Source organism: Barbus barbus, assembly GCF_936440315.1.
Source record: "Barbus barbus genome assembly, chromosome: 14".
Taxonomy (NCBI): Eukaryota; Metazoa; Chordata; class Actinopteri; order Cypriniformes; family Cyprinidae; genus Barbus; species Barbus barbus.
The window spans coordinates 4729105-4746995 of NC_136742.1; the positions used below are offsets into that span (position 1 = coordinate 4729105).

General features: G+C 38.0%; 1 protein-coding gene across 1 annotated transcript in view; it reads left to right on the forward strand.

Annotated features, from left to right (window-relative positions):
- LOC306879860 (dermatan-sulfate epimerase-like) overlaps window positions 1-5714 on the forward strand; it is a 32357-nt gene extending 26643 nt beyond the window's left edge. The window contains exons 5-6 of the mRNA XM_079433080.1: window positions 1376-1583; window positions 2975-5714. Of these exons, the coding sequence (XP_079289206.1) occupies window positions 1376-1583; window positions 2975-4706 (1940 nt within the window). The 3' untranslated portion in view covers window positions 4707-5714. The remainder of the gene's footprint in view (window positions 1-1375; window positions 1584-2974) is intronic.
- The last annotated feature ends 12177 nt before the right edge of the window (window positions 5715-17891 follow it).

Here is a 17891-nt window from a genome sequence, read left to right on the forward strand (position 1 = left end):
GTTTTTTGTGTGCAAAAATGTCAGAATTTCCACCCTCTGTCTGATCCTTAGAACTGTATGGGACATTTTGCTGCTGTTGTAACATCTACAGTATGTAAAAGACCCATTTTGAAAATGAGTAACAGTGTTTGCTTTATGTGGGCTGCAGTTTTGCTGTTGGGTCCAGTGTATTTTGTGCAAAACCTGCATTACAGTTTGACAGCTTGACGAATTTTGTTAAAATAAATGCGCTAACACTTTAGTTTAGGGTCTCTTAACTAGTTGCTTATTAGCATGCATATTACTAGAATATTAGCCATTTATTAGTTGTAATTATTCTACATTACCTTATTCTACTTCCCTAATCCTACACAATACCTAAACTTAACAACTACCTTATTAACTATTAATAAGCAGCAAATTAGGAATTTATTGAGGAAAAAAGTCGTAGTTAATCGTGAATAAGTGTTCCCTATTCTAAAGTGTTACCTAAAATGGATCTTCAGTTTTGAAAGTTACAATATGTTTCGGTTGCTTTCGTTTTTTGACCTTTTGTTTTAATTAAATTTTTTTTAAATGTTACTAGCAGACAATTGTGGTTATAAAGTGCTTTGAACACGCCAGTCATAATACAGTAATAAACAGCTTTTACAGATCAGTTGCCTGGACTCACCTTAAAACGATAAACTGGTAACCTGGCCAGCACCAAACCAAAGTTTAGACCGTGAATTGTAACTGCAACAATAGCTCTCTGTGCACATCAAAGAACTAAGAGCTGTCAAGCTGTTTGTGTGTGTCCACAGACAAGTCAGGTTTGGACAGGTTGCAACCTCCTGCCAAAAGCCATTTTATTGTAGCAGAAACCAAAACCTTAAGCAAAACATTAGGAGACGGAGAGGGTTAGCAGTCATAATACACTCAGTCTATCTCTCAGTCTATCCCCTCTGGGAATGCACACAGATGCAGTACTGTTAGGAATATATGGCCTTTTCTTAGCTGTTTTTGTATTTCTATCAGTGTAGCTAGCATTCTAGTTTCTCTGTGGAAACTGGTGAAAATACTAACATCAGACTCTCATTAGTTAAATGCTCCCCTCTAAAGACAGTGCTTACTGCTGTCGTTCTTTTACACAAGTGATTCATTCTGGCTAAATATTTTCTAGTGGTTGCTAGGCTTAATATCCCTTTTCACAGTAAACTGCTGTTCTTCCTTTAATCTTCACCCAGCCTCGTTAATTAAAAAGTGTTTACTTCTACAGCAGTCAAACAAGCTTCTACTCATTGACTGAAAATAAATAGTTTGTAGGAAACAAAAAGAACATATTTTTTTTAGTTGATCTACTCTTTCACACTCGTTTTAGGTTTTGAATGTTTCAATGTATTTTTTGCTCCTGCAGGTTTTCAGAGAACGGTTGCAATCGCAGATTCCAACTATAACTGGTTCTATGGGCCAGAGAGTCAGTTGGTGTTTTTGGATCGATATGTCATGCGAAATGGCAGCGGGAACTGGCTGGCTGAGGTAATCAGACAGAATCGAGTTCTGAAGGGCCCGGGGCAGGCCGGCAGGGGTCAGCGCTGGTGCACGCTGCACACAGAGTTCCTCTGGTGAGATTTGTTGGGTTCCTGAGCATGGAACTTCTATCTTTTTGCAAACATTTTTTCTAGTTTCTTTTAAAAAAAAAAATAGTATTGGTATTTTTTGATTAAGTGCTACTGTTCTACTGTGAAATTTATGTTGTATTGTCTTTTGTGAGAAACGGGATATTGAAACAAGAATTTCCCCAAGGGGATGAATAAAGTTACTAACTAACTAACTAGATTAAATTTTAGTTTTGAATACTGTGTATTTAACCCTCAAAGATGTAGGCTTTGATTTTGGTAGACTGATTTTTAAAAATTTTAGATACAGATTGATGATATTTTTCCCTATTAAACATGTTTGTAAGAAGCTGTTATTCAGTGGCCAAGTCAATATTATTTGTATAGCGCTTTTAACAATGCAAATTGTGTCAAAGCAGCATTACATCAGCTTGATATAAAGCTGGGTGGCTTTATATCAGCTTTACAGTATTTAGACGGGGAAATAGTTTGTGGAAATAGTGTCATTTTCCTCTGGTCAGACAAAATCAGCAGTTTAAATCTAGGCTAAAGCAGAATCAGATTGTGCAAAGGACTCATCTGGTTCCTGTGGTCTTGTCCTGATGTATCTTATTCAGATCAGTACTAAATAAACAATAACATGCATTTTGTATGATCCCTCTTATTTTGGTAAAATAATTAACATTTTGCAGATTCTGAAAGGTGTATGTAAAGTTGACTTCAACTGTATATTAAGAGTGACTTCTGTATGAGCTGTGCTTCATAATTGCTGCACTATCCACAATAGAGAATGAAATAGACCTTTTTTGCCTGCAACACTATTTTGCTGATGTGAACGCTTGCTAATGTGTGCTTTTTTGTCATAAAAATATATATATATTATATACTTTATATACCTGTTCTGTGTGTTTTGCTTACAAATGAGGACAACAGAAGCAATCAAAACCAACAAAAGAGCAATGATATATTAGTGCTGTGACAAGTCTTGGTTAGTCTAATGCAGTACAAGTTTTTTTTTTTTTTATAATAAATAAAAAGAAAACAAGTAGATGGAATGGAAAAAGAATAGAGAGCAATAGTGTTAGAGGATCAATTTTTTTTAATAAAAAGAAAACAAGTAGTTAGAAATAGATTTAGAATACACTTGTTTTTTTATTTTGAAAAATAGACAAAACCTGAACAAAATTGGTACACAGCAAATGCACCTTTTAATTACAATTATTATTTTTTTATTATTTAGTTTTTTACTTGTTTGGGATTAAAATTAAATGACACGCACGTGCCACTTGATGTGAAAAGGTCGAACTGAAACCAGAGAGGTTTCTGATTATCCAAGAGCTAGAATGTTCTGTATTGTGGCTTAACTGACTTTTCTATGTGCTTCTCCCACTGTATAGGTATGATGCCAGTCTGCAGCCCACCCCACCTCCTGATTATGGTGCATCGCACCTCCATTATTTCGAAGACTGGGGAGTGGTGACCTACGGAAGTGCCCTGCCTGCTGGGAGAAACCACACATTTCTATCCTTCAAGTCAGGCAAGCTCGGGGGACGTGCTATTTTCGACATGGTTCACCAAAACAAATACAAAGATTGGATCAAAGGGTGGAGGAACTTTAACGCGGGCCACGAGCATCCGGACCAGAACTCCTTTACCTTTGCTCCGAATGGAGTCCCGTTTATCACAGAGGCATTGTACGGTCCCAAATACACCTCTCTCAACAATGCCGTCATGTTCGGGCCTGCTGTGTCGGAGAGCTGCTTTGCACCATGGGAAGGCCAAGTTACTGAGGCTTGTAACTCTAAATGGCTTAAGTACAAGCACGGTCAAGCGGCAGACTGCCAGGGGCAGGTGGAGGCGGCTATGGAGCGGCAGGGCATGGTTTTTATTCGCGGGGAGGGTCACGGCGCTTACAACCCTGAGTTGAAGATCAAGAGCTTTCAAAGGAACTTACTGCTGCTTCATCCTCAGCTGCTGCTGATGGTCGACAGCATTCAGCTGCATTTAGGCAGCATGACGCGCAGCATGAGCGCCTTCTTCCACAACACACACATGCCCTTTCAGGAAACCCAAGTCGACGGAGTTCAAGGTGCTCTGATCGGACATGGAAACGAAACATCCAGGATGTTCTGGTTGGACGATACAGGCAGCAGTGAAAAGGCAACAGTGGGATATAGGAGCTACCCCCATGGATACCCCTATAACGGTTCGAATTATGTAAATGTGACTATGCCACTGAGGTACCCTACCAGCAGAGTGGCCTACATCTTCTTCGGATCCGGAGTGGATGTTCAGAGTTTCAGCATGCACGGAGACTCGGAAACACTGGACATCTATCTGGCCACCGGAGATCACACCTACACCGTCTATCTGTACACAGATATGGGTCCCACCAAGCCTATGGCCATGGTGTTGATGGACCAAAAGAAAGTAGTGTTTGAAAGGACAGCAGGGACAAATGAGCAGCCCTTGGAGGAAGTAGAGGAATACGTCAATGTTGTGGAGGACAATCTGCAGCATGTCAAACCAGTCTTCCAGCAGCTGGAGAGGCACATCCTTTCACGGGTTCTTAACACGGACAGTTTCCACAAAACTGCAGAGCGCCTCCTCAAGTCCGCAGACAAGAGGAAGACCCCAGGGACTGTGGAGAAGATGTTTTCCCTTTCTAAGAAGCAAGGGAAGGGGAAGGGAGGCAAGAAGGCGAGCTTTTCCGACAGCCTCCCAGACATCTTTGCTCAGATCGAGGCGAGGGAGAAGAAGGAGAGGCAGAGGACGATGAAGCGCGTCTATGAGGAGCCTCCAGAGGAGGCAGACGGTGACTCGAGGGCATTCATCGACTACAGCGATTTACGAAAGGGCAGGAAAGTGGGATTTGTCCAGGGGCGGAAATTCAAGGAAGTACGTGTGGGGGCTACGGCAGAGAGTGACAATATTTTTAACGCCACCTCGTACATTCGCCTTTTCCTGATCTTAAATATAGCCACTTTCTTCATCCTGCTGGCGGTGCTGTTGACACGCTTCCAGAGGGCGCAGAGTTTGCATACGCAGCGTTGCCTTTACTGCATCCTCCTCATAGACAGCTTCATCCTGCTCTGTTTGTACTCCTCCTGCTCTCAGACGCAGTGCTGACTAACATCATCACTGTGAGACATTCAGAATGGCCCAAAATACCAGCTCTTCAACCAAGTTTTGACACCAGTACTATGGCAGAATATCCCTGTGTGCAGCAGCAGTGCATACAAGTGATGGCATGTGGCTCTTTCTCACAGTCACAGTCTCATCTTTACTGTAAGCCCCATGGAAGTGTCTTTATTCAGCACAGCTCTCAGTCAGTGGTAGAAAACAGGTGTCTGGGAAAATTTCATTCCGTATAGGAATTAATAGATGTTGCGAAGATAGCCAACCCACCTCAGATCGAAAGCTTTTGTGGAGCTTTGAAATTGTTTACATGAAATTTGTCTTGAAGTACACTCTTAAAAATAAAGGGGCTTAAAAGGTTCTTCACAGCGGTGCCATAGAAGAACCATTTTTGTTTCCATAAAGAACCATTCAGTCAAAGGTTCTTTAAAGAACCATTTCTTTCTTAGCTTTTTATAATTTGAAGAACCGTCTTTTGCCACAAATAACCTTTTGTGAAACAGAAAGGTTCCTCAGATGTTAAAGGTTCTTCTATGGCATCGTGAAGCACCTTTATTTTTAAGAGTGTATAGAGCCCTGCACATGACATAAGAGAGGGGAAAATGAATTCACTTCCACAACTTTGTGAGGGAAAATATAGTTAAAGCATTGGCATGCTATAGTAATTTATTCCCTCGTTTGAGTTCAACTATGGCAACGGTTTAACCGACATGAGGGAACGAAATTTCAATCATGACACATGACATGAAAACAAATTTCTAAATCATGACTAAAGTATCTATTTTTTTTCACCCCCTTGCAAATGTCATGTTTGGGGCTCCTTATTAAAGTGGGACTCTCTATGGCCTCCCACTATTATCAAGATTCACTGCAAGCTATGCACATTTGGTAACAACATGGACTATCTTTCATCATAAAATGTGTAAAATGTATATATGTTGAAGAAAAGTATATTTTTTGGATTTTGTTTTATACTCTTCGATTAAAAGGCAACTACAGAAATATGTGTATCTTGGTGATTTCTTTATATTTACATTTAGAAAATATACATTCAAACAAACCTTTTATTGGGGAATGTTATCTTGATTTCCATACTCAGTAGTAGAAATGAATACAACATTGAAATGACTAATGAGAGCTCTCCGATTGCTGCCACAACGCCAGGGCCCAAACCCTCCTCCATCTGCTGTAGGTGAACCAAAAACAACTGATAGCTATTCTCAGTGACGTGTATCGGGTCCCCGCTATGTTAGCAGCAACTTACACAAATGTTTACGGAACAAGTGGGAACCCAGTGTGCCTGTCTCCTAACTTTAATTTTACAAGTGTCTGCAGGACTGTTAGGAGAGGTGGAGGTGTAGTTGCCCTATTTAAAGATGTTTATCAATGCAAGCAAGTGTCATTTGGTCAGTATTTGTTTTTTGAATAGCTAGGTATTGTGCTGAAAGGTGCTTCATGCATTCTGTTTATCATTATTTACAGGCCTGTCTGCAGACTCTGTTGATCTTCTCCTGAATTCATTTAACTCAAAAGTTAAGAATGTTATTGATGATATTGCTTTGCTAAAGGTCAGCAAGAAGACTGGCAGACAAAAATAATTTTGGAGAAAATCAACAGCAGTTCAGAGTATGAAAAGACAATGCTGAAAAGCTGACCGGATGTGGCAGAAGACGAAACTCGAAATTCTCTATAGCATCTATAAAGACAGCCTTCATGCTTTCAATGTGGAACTAGCCACAGCTAGACAGACCTTCTTCTCAAACCTTATTAACTAACTTAACACTCACACTCTTTTTGCGACTGTTGAGAGACTGACAAACCCCCCAAGTCAGATTCCCAGTGAAATGCTCTCCGACAGCAAATGCAATGAGTTTGCTTCCTTCTTTTCTAAGTAGATCAATAATACCAGAAAGGAGATTGGCACATCCTCAAGGTATGCAGAGGTCACGCAGATTCAACCCCGATTTCAAAAAGAAGTGACTATGTCTGTTTTTGAAGCAATTGATAATTTTTTTTTTTTGAAGAAATAGTACAGCGCCTTAAATCGTCAACCTGCTATCTTGACACACTTCCCACATCTTTTTTCAAAAGTGTGCTTAACTGTTTAGAAGCAGATCTCTTTGAAGTGGTGAACGCCTCACTTCTTTCTGGGGCTTTTCCAAACTCCCTGAAAACTGCAGTTGTTAAGCCCCTTCTGAAAAGCGCAATCTTGATAACACCATGTTGAGCAACTATAGACCAATATCAAATCTTCCTTTCATAGGTAAGATTATTGAAAAGTTAGTTTTTATTCAGCTGAACAACTACTTAAACTCAAATAGATACCTGGACAATTTTCAATCTGGTTTATACACTCATTAAGATAATAAATGTTATTCACTATAATTCTGATTCTGGCAAAATATCAGTGCTGGTACTACTAGATCTTAGTGCTGCGTTTGACACTGTCGATCATAACATACTTCTAGAGAGACTGGAAAACTGTGTCTGGCTTTCTGGGATGGTACTCAAATGGTTCAGGTCATACTTAGAAGGGAGAGGTTATAATGTGAGTATAGGAAAGCATAAGTCTAAGTGGACGTCCATGACATGAGGAGTCCCACAAGGCTCAATTCTTGCACCGCTCTTGTTTAGCCTGTATATGCTCCCACTAAGTCAAAAAATGAGAAAGAACCAAATTGCCTATCACAGCTATGCTGATGATACCCAGATTTACCTAGCCTTATCTCCAAATGACTATAGCCCCATTGACTCCCTCTGCCAATGCATTGATGAAATGTGCCAGTTGGATGTGCCAGAACCTTCTTCAGTTAAACAAGGAGAAAACTGAAGTCATTGCGTTTGGAAACAAAGATGAAGTTCTCAAGGTGAGAATGGAACCCAGTTACATTTAGGATTGATTTTAAAGTACTTTTACTCATTTATAAATCTCTCAATGGCCTAGGACCTAAATACATTGCAGATACTCACTGAATATAAACCTAACAGACCACTCAGATCATTAGGATCGAGTCAGTTAGAAATACCAAGGGTTCACACAAAACAAGGGGAGTCTGCTTTTAGCTATTATGCGGCCCGCAGTTGGAACCAGCTTCCAGAAGAGATCAGATGTGCTAAAACATTAGCCACATTTAAATCCAGACTCAAAACCCATCTGTTTAGCTGTGCATTTGTTGAATGAGCACTGTGCTACGTCCCAACTGACTGCACTGTATTTTATATAATCATTTTCTACTCTTAACTGTTAACTAAAATTCATTTTAAATCATATTTTATATAATTTCCTTGTTTTTTATTGTTGTGATTATATTATTATGATTTTTAATTCCTTGTTTTTATTGTTGAGATTATTATTTTATTTTATATGACCATTTCACTTCCTTTTATGTAAAGCACTTTGAATTACCACTGTGTATGAAATGTGCTATATAAATAAACTTGCCTTGCCTTGCCTAGACATCTCTGTAGTGAATATGTTCAGCTTTAAAATATTTCAATGGCCTTAGTGTGGTTTGTGTCTCAATATTTTGCCACAAGAAAATAAATTAGAGAAAAAATTTAGGACATTTTATTTGGAAAGTTTTGTCTTACAGAAAAAAAAAAGTCAATATTTTTTAGATTAGGTGTTATATTTCTCAGATGTTTTGGATCTCGTACATCTGCCAGTACAGCTATTTGATGGAAATAATTTCCCCTCATGAATAATGTGAAGAATTAAGCAACACAATACTGTTCTTTGTGGCTCTTTGTACTTTGTTCTCTCCACCTTGCACTTATATTCAAACAAATGTTTTAATTGTGCAACACAGATATATCTGTTAATATCTTTAACAACAACACAAGAGTCTAGGAGAACTTTCATAGAGTGATTTGAATTGTTTTGTACTTTGCAAAGCTAAAAAAAAACACACAGAAACTGTAATATTTTATTTCTTAATTTGCCAGGTCATATTTTTGTTTGACTTGCATTGATATCATCTTAGATGAGAACACATTTAAAAACATCACAGTCTTAATCCACAGGCACCCTTTCTTTCTTTCTTTCTTTCTTTTTTCTAAGTAACAACATTGATAACATTTGCTAGTTATGATCAGAAATACAAAGCTGTTACACAAAAAAAGTTTATAATTTCATTTTACACATAAAAAAATAAGAAATACAGATGAAAGCACACATTTTAACAGTCCATTATGTCTGATTACCTTCATTGTCGTTATATTAATTATGTTAACCTATCTTTATTGTGAAGCCATTATTTTGATAATGTCGAAAACAAGTGTAATGAAATGCAAAGCAAAAGGAAATTATTATTTTGTATTATCAAGTAAAAACCACATTGCTACCCTTTTGGTTTCATTTATGTCACCAGATATGTTTTTAATCTTAAACTGACATTTTGGGGCAGATTGTTGATTGGACAGGACAAATTCGGTCTTTGGTGAGATTCTGTCTTTAGTGGGATTGCTGTTTTCATTCATGCATAACATTATAAACATCCAAAACATGCAGAAATTATTTTAAGAAAGTGCTTTAAGCTAGCAATGTGAAATAATGAATTGAACACAAATAAATGTCCAGAACTGTTCAGAAGGGATTCGGTGACACCTAGGGATCCACAGCGGTACTGCAGGGGTTTTGCAAAATATTGTGTGATGTCAAACTAATTTTCTTGAACATTTAAACCATTTGAAAAATATAGAAGTAGGCCTATATGACATAGTGCATCAACAATAATTACTTAAATCTGCTCTTGCAATTTTAGAATTATAACAAAGAATTATAAAAAAATAAATACATCCCTTTGTCCTGAAAAAGGCTGAAGAACTCGGTGCTCGAGATTTGATTAGATACACTTCCGATTTTTCAGGTTTTCCCACTTACAAAGAATGGAGAGATCTGTCATTTTCATCGTAGGTACACCTCAACTGTGAGAGACAGAATCTAAAAAAAAAAAATCCAGAAAATCACATCGTATGATTTTTAAATTTTATTGCATGAAATAAGTATTTGATACAATAGAAAAATAGAACTTAATATTTGGTACAGAAACCTTTGTTTACAATTACAGAGGTCAGACGTTTCCTGGGGGGTATTCCAGAAAGCAGGTTATGTGACATACCCGGGTAAGTTTAAGGGTAAGTTAGTGGATAACCTCAGCTTTAGGTTCCAAAAACGGAGGTAACTTTCTGGGTATGTGTGTAACCATAGGAACTTACTCTCTGAAGATAACCTGCTCGGTAGCAGGTTATGTTCCAGGGTTAGTTTGTTTCAGAAGGCACTGAGCATGGCGTGCCCTTTTGATGACGATCCTGTGGACGTGGAGGCACAAATTATACGAGGTTTTTTTCGCCGGGAGAGAGTTATAAGACCGTATTTTGTATTTTGTAATTGATGTATTTTCATTTCCTAATGATTATTTGAAAGAGCGTTATCGATTTTCAAAAGATTCGTTAATTTATTTAACACATCTCTTGAGACCACATATTGCAAATGTCACAAACCGCGGGTCTGCGGCGCTTAGAACAGAGAACATTCTGTGCATATCACTTCGGTTTTTCGCGTCAGGGCATTTTTTTGTACAATGTGGGCGATGCAGAGCATGTGGGAAAGGCAACTGTGTGTAGAGCCGTTCGCACAGTATGTCTGGCACTTAAACGATTCTTCCACACGTTTGTACAGTTCCCTGGCCATAAACCTCTGCGTGTTATTAAAGAGGAATTCCACAGAGTGGCAGGTTTGTCCTTTGTAGTAAAATCTATGACGCATATTAAATATGTAGTCATACTATTTATATCTATACATGTATTCATCCTGCACACACACTTTAAACTTCCATATATGACTTTCTATTTCAGGATTTCCAAATGTAATTGGGTGCATTGATGGCACACACATTCCTATTAAAGCTCCTTCAGTAAATGAGGGAGACTATGTTTATAGGAAATCTATTCATAGTATCAATGTGCAGGTAACAATTTCATTTTGTGTTCCTAATTTTTTGTCTTGTTAAAATCATTAAACTCATTACTTTTTCCCACTAACTATAGGTAATATGTGAGGCAACCCACATCATTACTAATGTGGAGGCAAAATGGCCAGGATCTGTGCATGATGCCAGAATTTTCCGCGAGTCATCATTATGTCAGTCATTTCAGGAGGGTATGTTTTGCTGTATACAATTTTTTTTTTTTACTATATTTGTATTGTACACTTGAATCATTACAGGACAGTACAATGGTTACTTGCTGGGGGACAGAGGATACCCTTGTCTGCCCTATTTAATGACACCCTACCCTGAACCTGATCCCGGACCACAGACCCGCTTTAACCTGGCTCACAGCCGAACACGGGCCAAGGTGGAGATGACCATAGGGATCCTGAAGTCTAGGTTTCAGTGTCTGCGTGGGCTCCGGTTCAGTCCAGAGAGGGCATGCGACATCATAGTGGCTTGTGTTGTGCTTCACAACATTGCCACTATAAGAGGAGAGAGAAGATTGAGGAAGATGGCCCAGAGGAACCCCAACAGGGTTTTGCACACAGAGATGGAAGACTATTGAGAGACAGGATTTGTCAAAATTACTTTTATTAAAATGTTTGCACTGGTCTGCAAAACAATGAAAGTAAAAATGAAATGAAATGTTTTTTTTGTTTGTTTTTTTTATTACAATGCTTTATATACACAACACTTCTAACATGCAACAGATTAATCAGAAGTTCTCACCTTAAGGCGATGCTCCAGTAATTCAATTTCAAGTTTTGCTTTTTTAATTTGAAGCTGTATAAGGTCCATCTCCATGTAACTTTTTCTTATTTGTTTTTGAAGATGGACCTTGCTCCTTTGCTGGCAACTAGGAAGGCAAAAAAAGTTAAATAAATGAGATTCAGTCAGACAATAAAAGTAAAATATGGACAACTGCACTCAAATTCTTACTCCGGTTAGATTGTGCGTTGAGGTTGAAGGACCTTCATCTGTGGGCAAATCCCCAGGTATGTACTGTGAAAGGACAATGACAGTTTGTTACTCTAATGTAAAAAGGGGGCATGCATTATAATGGTGTGCATCATACCTCAGTGGATCTACCAGCATTGTCCACTTCTGTCACAGCAGCTGTGGTCTCTTCATCTTCATCCTTCAGTGGAAATATGCAAGTATAAATTATCTGGCAAAAATAAACATAAAAAAAAATCTAAAAGCAGCTAAAAGGTACCTGACAACAAAACACTTACAGCTGTGACAGACTGTGTTCTTTCTGTAGGGTCCAATAATACAATCCCTCTGTCAGTATCTATAAGAAAATACAACCCATACAATTCTCAATATTATCAAAGAGAAACCAATAATGCAGGAAAAAATATCAAAGCAATATAACTAAGACCACAGTAGCCTATACATCATATGTAGTTAAATAAAGTAAGCCTGCATAAAAACGTTAAGCATGTTCAAAAAGCCTTTATAAGTGACAGAGAGTAATTTATTAAGTCATAATGAGAACAAATCACAGTGGCAAACTTACATTTCACCATGTTACTTGTGGTGCATGGTGTGTGTGATGAAGTGCTCCCTGGAATGCCAGCAACCACTGGTCGCCCTTTATTAAGGGACAGAGCCAGCTCCTCAGATGGGGTGAGGGGAGGTGGTGGTGGGCCCCCGCCAGTTAGACGGGCTTCAGCCTTCTTTCTATTAGCTACATGACAGAAAGAATATACTAAATCGTGTTTAATAAATAGTTCAGTAATTGTGTAATCAAATATTACCTTTTTGCAGAATGTTTTTGTGTTTCATTTTGACTTGGCTCAAAGTTCTTCTGGCTCCAGAAGGATTACACCTTATTAAATAAGAAACCATATATTCCTAGTCGATATACACTGGTATTTTAATATAAAGAAATGAATGGCAGGAAAAGTAAATGCTTTCGTAGTGATTTAACAGTCAAAAGGATGCGGAAGGGGTGTTTAATTATTGTGCACTATAATAAAAGGGGAGGCAATATCAAATATGCAATTTAATACACTCACGCATTTACTCTGTCCGTTATTTTTTGCCAAGCCAACTCTCTTTCTTTAGCCCATGCAGCCGTATTACTTTTTTCATTATTAGTGGCTTGAATTTTTCGTATGCGTGCATTAAAACCTCCAACTCCGCCTCCGTAAAGTATGCCGCTCTCTTTTTTTCGTTGTCATTTTCCATTTTGACTCGTGAAATCGGTGATCCATTGAAAACGCCTTTATGCACGCGCATTAACTCTGGGTAACCAGTAGGAGGTTGATTAAACTAACTCTTCTCAGGTGTTCCGACATACTCATGGTATGCGGGTTTGGGGTAAATCAACCCAGAGGTTATGATTTACCAAATGGTAAGTTAACCAAGCTTTCTGGAATACCCCTCTGTAGTTCTTGACCAGGTTTGCACACACTGCAGCAGGGATTCTGGCCCACTCCTCCATACAGGTCTTCTCCAGATCTTTCAGGTTTTGGGGCTGTCGCTGGGCAGCTCCCTCCATAGATTTTCTATTGGGTTCAGGTCTGGAGACTGGCTAGGCCACTCCAGGACCTTGAAATGCTTCTTACGGAGCCACTCCTTAGTTGCCCTTGCTGTGTGTTTGGGGTCATAGTCATGCTGGAAGACCCAGCCACGACCCATCTTCAATGCTCTTACTGAGGGAAGGAGGTCGTTGCCCAAAATCTCACGATACATGGCCCCATCCATCCTCCCCTCAATACAGTGCAGTCATCCTGTCCCCTTTGCAGAAAAGCACCCCCAAAGCATGATGTTTCCACCCCCATGCTTCACGGTTGGGGGATTGTACTCATCCTTCTTCCTTCAAACACAGCGAGTTGAGTTTATACCAAAAAGTTCTATTTTGGTCTCATCTGACCTTCTCCCATGCCTCCTCTGGATCATCCAGATGGTCTTTGGCAAACTTCAGATGGGCCTGGACATGTGCTGGCTTGAGCAGGGGGACCTTGCGCGCGCTGCAGGGTTTTAATCCATGACGGTGTAGTGTGTTACTAATGGGAACCGTTGAGACTGTGGTCCCAGCTCTCTTCAGGTCATAGACCAGGTCCTCCCGTGTAGTTCCAGGCAGATCCCTCACCTTTCTCAGGATCATTGATACTCCACGAGGCGAGATCTTGCATGGAGCCCCAGTCCAAGGGAGATTGACAGTCATCTTGAATTTCTTCCATTTTCTAATAATTGCGCCAACAGTTGTTGCCTTTTGTTATATTTGCCTATTGTCCTGTAGCCCATCCCAGCCTTGTGCAGGTCTACAATTTTGTCCCTAGTGTCCTTAGACAGCTCTTTTGGTGCCCATAGTGGAGCGGTTGGAGTCTGATTGATTGATTGTGTGAACAGGTGTCTTTTATACAGGTAACGAGTTCAAACAGGTGCAATTAATACAGGTAATGAGTGGAGGATAGGAGGGCTTCTTAAAGACAAACTAACAGGTCTGTGAGAGCCAGAATTATTGCTGGTTGGTAGGTGATCAAATACTTATTTCATGCAGTAAAATGGAAGTTAAATATTTAAAAACCATACGATGTGATTTTCTGGATTTTTTTTTTTTATATTCTGTCTCTCACAGTTGAGGTGTACCTACGATGAAAATGACAGATCTCTCCATTCTTTGTAAGTGGGAAAACTTGAAAAATCGGCAGTGTATCAAATACTTATTTGCCCCACTGTAGCTGTCAACATAATAAATAATATTATTTACAATTGTATGCACAATTGTTTTATTTACAATAATTAGGCTATATTTATTTAATAAGTCAATTAACGAAAATAACAATTTTAATAAGTAAAAGCAAACTTTTTTTATTTCTAATGTATATTTTAACCGTGCATGCGCACTGACTAGTTTGTCCATTTGGTGTGGAGACTTTAATGCACATGGCACTTTATGGGAAGTACTAATGATGATCATAATGGGGATGTTGTTGAAGAAATAATAGACAGTAATGGGTTAGTTTGTTTAAATGATGGTAGAAATACAAGAATAGATTTGGTACGTGGTATTAGGTCAGCTATAGATTTAACATTGGTTTCTGAAGATATAGCTAGTAAATGTGAATGGGACATTTGGGATGATCGTAATATGGGTAGTGATCACCATATAATTGTATGTAAGGTAGGGATGAGTGAATTAGAGTTGGTATTAGAACATGAGGTAATTTTAGCTCCAAGATGGAGATTTAATCAAGCAAACTGGGAAGCATATAATATCTAAGTGAGGTGGAACAGTAGAACTAAACACGATGGAAGACATGAATGTAATGGGAAAATATGTAAAGTATTGTATGATGTAACTAATAATATTATAGGAAAAAAGGGACAATGTAAAAAGCGGAAAGCAGTGCCTTGGTGGACAGAACAATGTAGTAATGCGATACATAATAGGAATAAAGCATTCAGAAAAATCAAAAAGACTCATTTATTTGAACATTTTATTAAATATAAGAAAGCACAAGCTGAAGTAAGAAGAATAGTCCGAGCAGCTAAAAAGAAGTACTGGAGAGATTGGTGTAACACTATAGGAGAAGATATAGACATAAGTGAAGTATGGGGATCAATTAGGAAAATGGGAGGAATTTATAAAAATCAATCTCTAACAGTTTTAAAAAATGATGTAGGAAGAATAGCTGTAACCGATAATGAAAAAGCTGAAATGCTGGCTAAAGTATTTGTTAAAGTCCATAGTGATGATAATGTATCAGAGGATATTAAAAAGTGTAGAATCCAGAACAAGAATCGGCACCCAGATGTGATGATGAAAAGAAATCCTTCCGGAGACACTTTAGATGCAGATTTTCTATGTATGAGTTAAAGATGGCTTATATCGCCATATCAGAGTGGATTTAGGGCTGGTCGGAATACAATGGATGCTGTTTTAAACCAAGAAGCCGATATCAGGAAAGCTCAGGCAAATGAAGAAGTATTGGTAGGGGTTTTATTTGATATTGAGAAAGCCTATGATATGCTTTGGGACTTTTAATAAAACTTAAATGTATGGGAATTGGAGGAAAGGTATACAACTGGATTATGGATTTCCTTCTTCAAAGAACAATACAAGTTAGGGTAGAAGTAGAGTATTCTAAGACATATGGTATTCCTCAAGGACGTGTATGCAGCCCAATATTTTTTAATATTATGATTAATGATATTTTTAGTAATTTTAAAGGTGACATCAGAAGGGCATTATTTGCAGATGGCAATATGGAAAAGAGGACATAATATTGCGTGTGTGTCTCAAAGATTTAAAAAAGCAGTAGATAAAGTGGAGGTATAGGCAAATAATTGGAATAAAACTCAAGTTATATGTTTCACAAAAAGGAAAAGAGTACCAAGGGTCAAGTTGAAGTTGTATAAACAGGAACTGGAGCAAGTATCAGTAGTTAAATATCTTGGTGTATGGATGGAATCTAGATTGACATTTGCAATGCATGCTAAAAAACTGATCAAGAAATGTAAAACAGGAGTAAATATTTTACGATGTCTATCTGGAGTAGAATGGGGAGCTTTATAGATTGTCTTTGAAAATAATTTATTGTACATTAATCAGACCAAGTTTAGATTCTGGAAGTATTATTTACGGATCTGCATCAGAATCCACACTCTGAGGTCACTCACACAAAATTGATGCAATACAGAATCAAGCTCTTAGAATATGTTGTGGTGCGTTTAAAACATCTCCCATTGCAGCCATGCAGGTAGAAGTTGGGGACGCTCCTTTATTCCTTCGTAGGTATAAAATAAGAATGAATTATTGGGTCAATTTAAAAGGACATAAAGAGAGTCATCCAGTAAAGGGAGTGATTGAAGAATGCTGGGAGCATGGAAATACAAATATTAAAAGCTTTGGATGGGTTGCTAAAAGGGAAGCACAAGTAGTTGGTATTGCAGATTGTGAGATTAGCCCACCTGTGATATTATCCAGTATTCCACCATAGATTTTTCCAATACCAAAAGTAGATTTTCAAATACAAATACTAATTAAGAATGAGAAAAATACCCCTAAGAACATTATTGCACAGCAGTATTTAGATCAGTCTTATCCATCATGGTTACATATTTTTACTGATGGTTCTAAAGACACTATCTCTGGTAGAACAGCTGCTGCCGTATTTATCCCAAAGTTTCAAACTGGTATTAAGAAAAGAATAACTGGTCATGTATCCGTGAATAGGGCAGAATTAATGCCATGGTGGTAGCACTCCAGTGGGTGCAGGATATAAAACCAAGGTTCTGACTCTTACGCAGCAATATCGAACCTTGCAAGTGGAGTAAAATCACCAAGGCAAGACACGATATATGAGATTCTTGCAAGTTTGTTAAGAATATGTAAGCGTAATAATCCTGCTCATGTGGGAATGGAGGCCAATGAAGAGCAAGCTCTTAAACACACAGAAATAGATATTCAAGTGACTCTTTTAGAAAAATTCAAGAATTCATAAACAACGAATGGCAAGAAGTATGGAACTGTGATAGCAAGGGAAGACATATGTATAATATTCAGCAGCAAGCAGGAAATGGAAGAAGTGTTTTTAGGAATAGGAAAGAAGTATTTCTCGCATCTGAATAGGGCATTCTAGTTTAAATCAATCTCTTTTTAATATGAAACATGGAACAGGTCAGTGTATTTATTGTAATCAGGCTGAAACTATAGAGCATGTTTTAATAAATTTTAAAAAATATGAAAAAGAAAAGTTTAAACTCTTTAAGGAAGTAAGAAATATCAGTGTTAAATCATTTAATTTGACAAGTCTTTTGAAAAAGCAAGCAGAACAAGGTCAAATATATGGTGCTATTATAAAATATATTAAAGAAATAGGAGAATTATACAGGTCCTTCTCAAAAAATTAGCATATTGTGATAAAGTTCATTATTTTCTGTAATGTACTGATAAACATTAGACTTTCATATATTTTAGATTCATTACAACACAACTGAAGTAGTTCAAGCCTTTTATTGTTTTAATATTGATGATTTTGGCATACAGCTCATGAAAACCCAAAATTCCAAAAAATTAGCATATCATGAAAAGGTTCTCTAAACGAGCTATTAACCTAATCATCTGAATCAACTAATTAACTCTAAACACCTGCAAAAGATTCCTGAGGCTTTTAAAAACTCCCAGCCTGGTTCATTACTCAAAACCGCAATCATGGGTAAGACT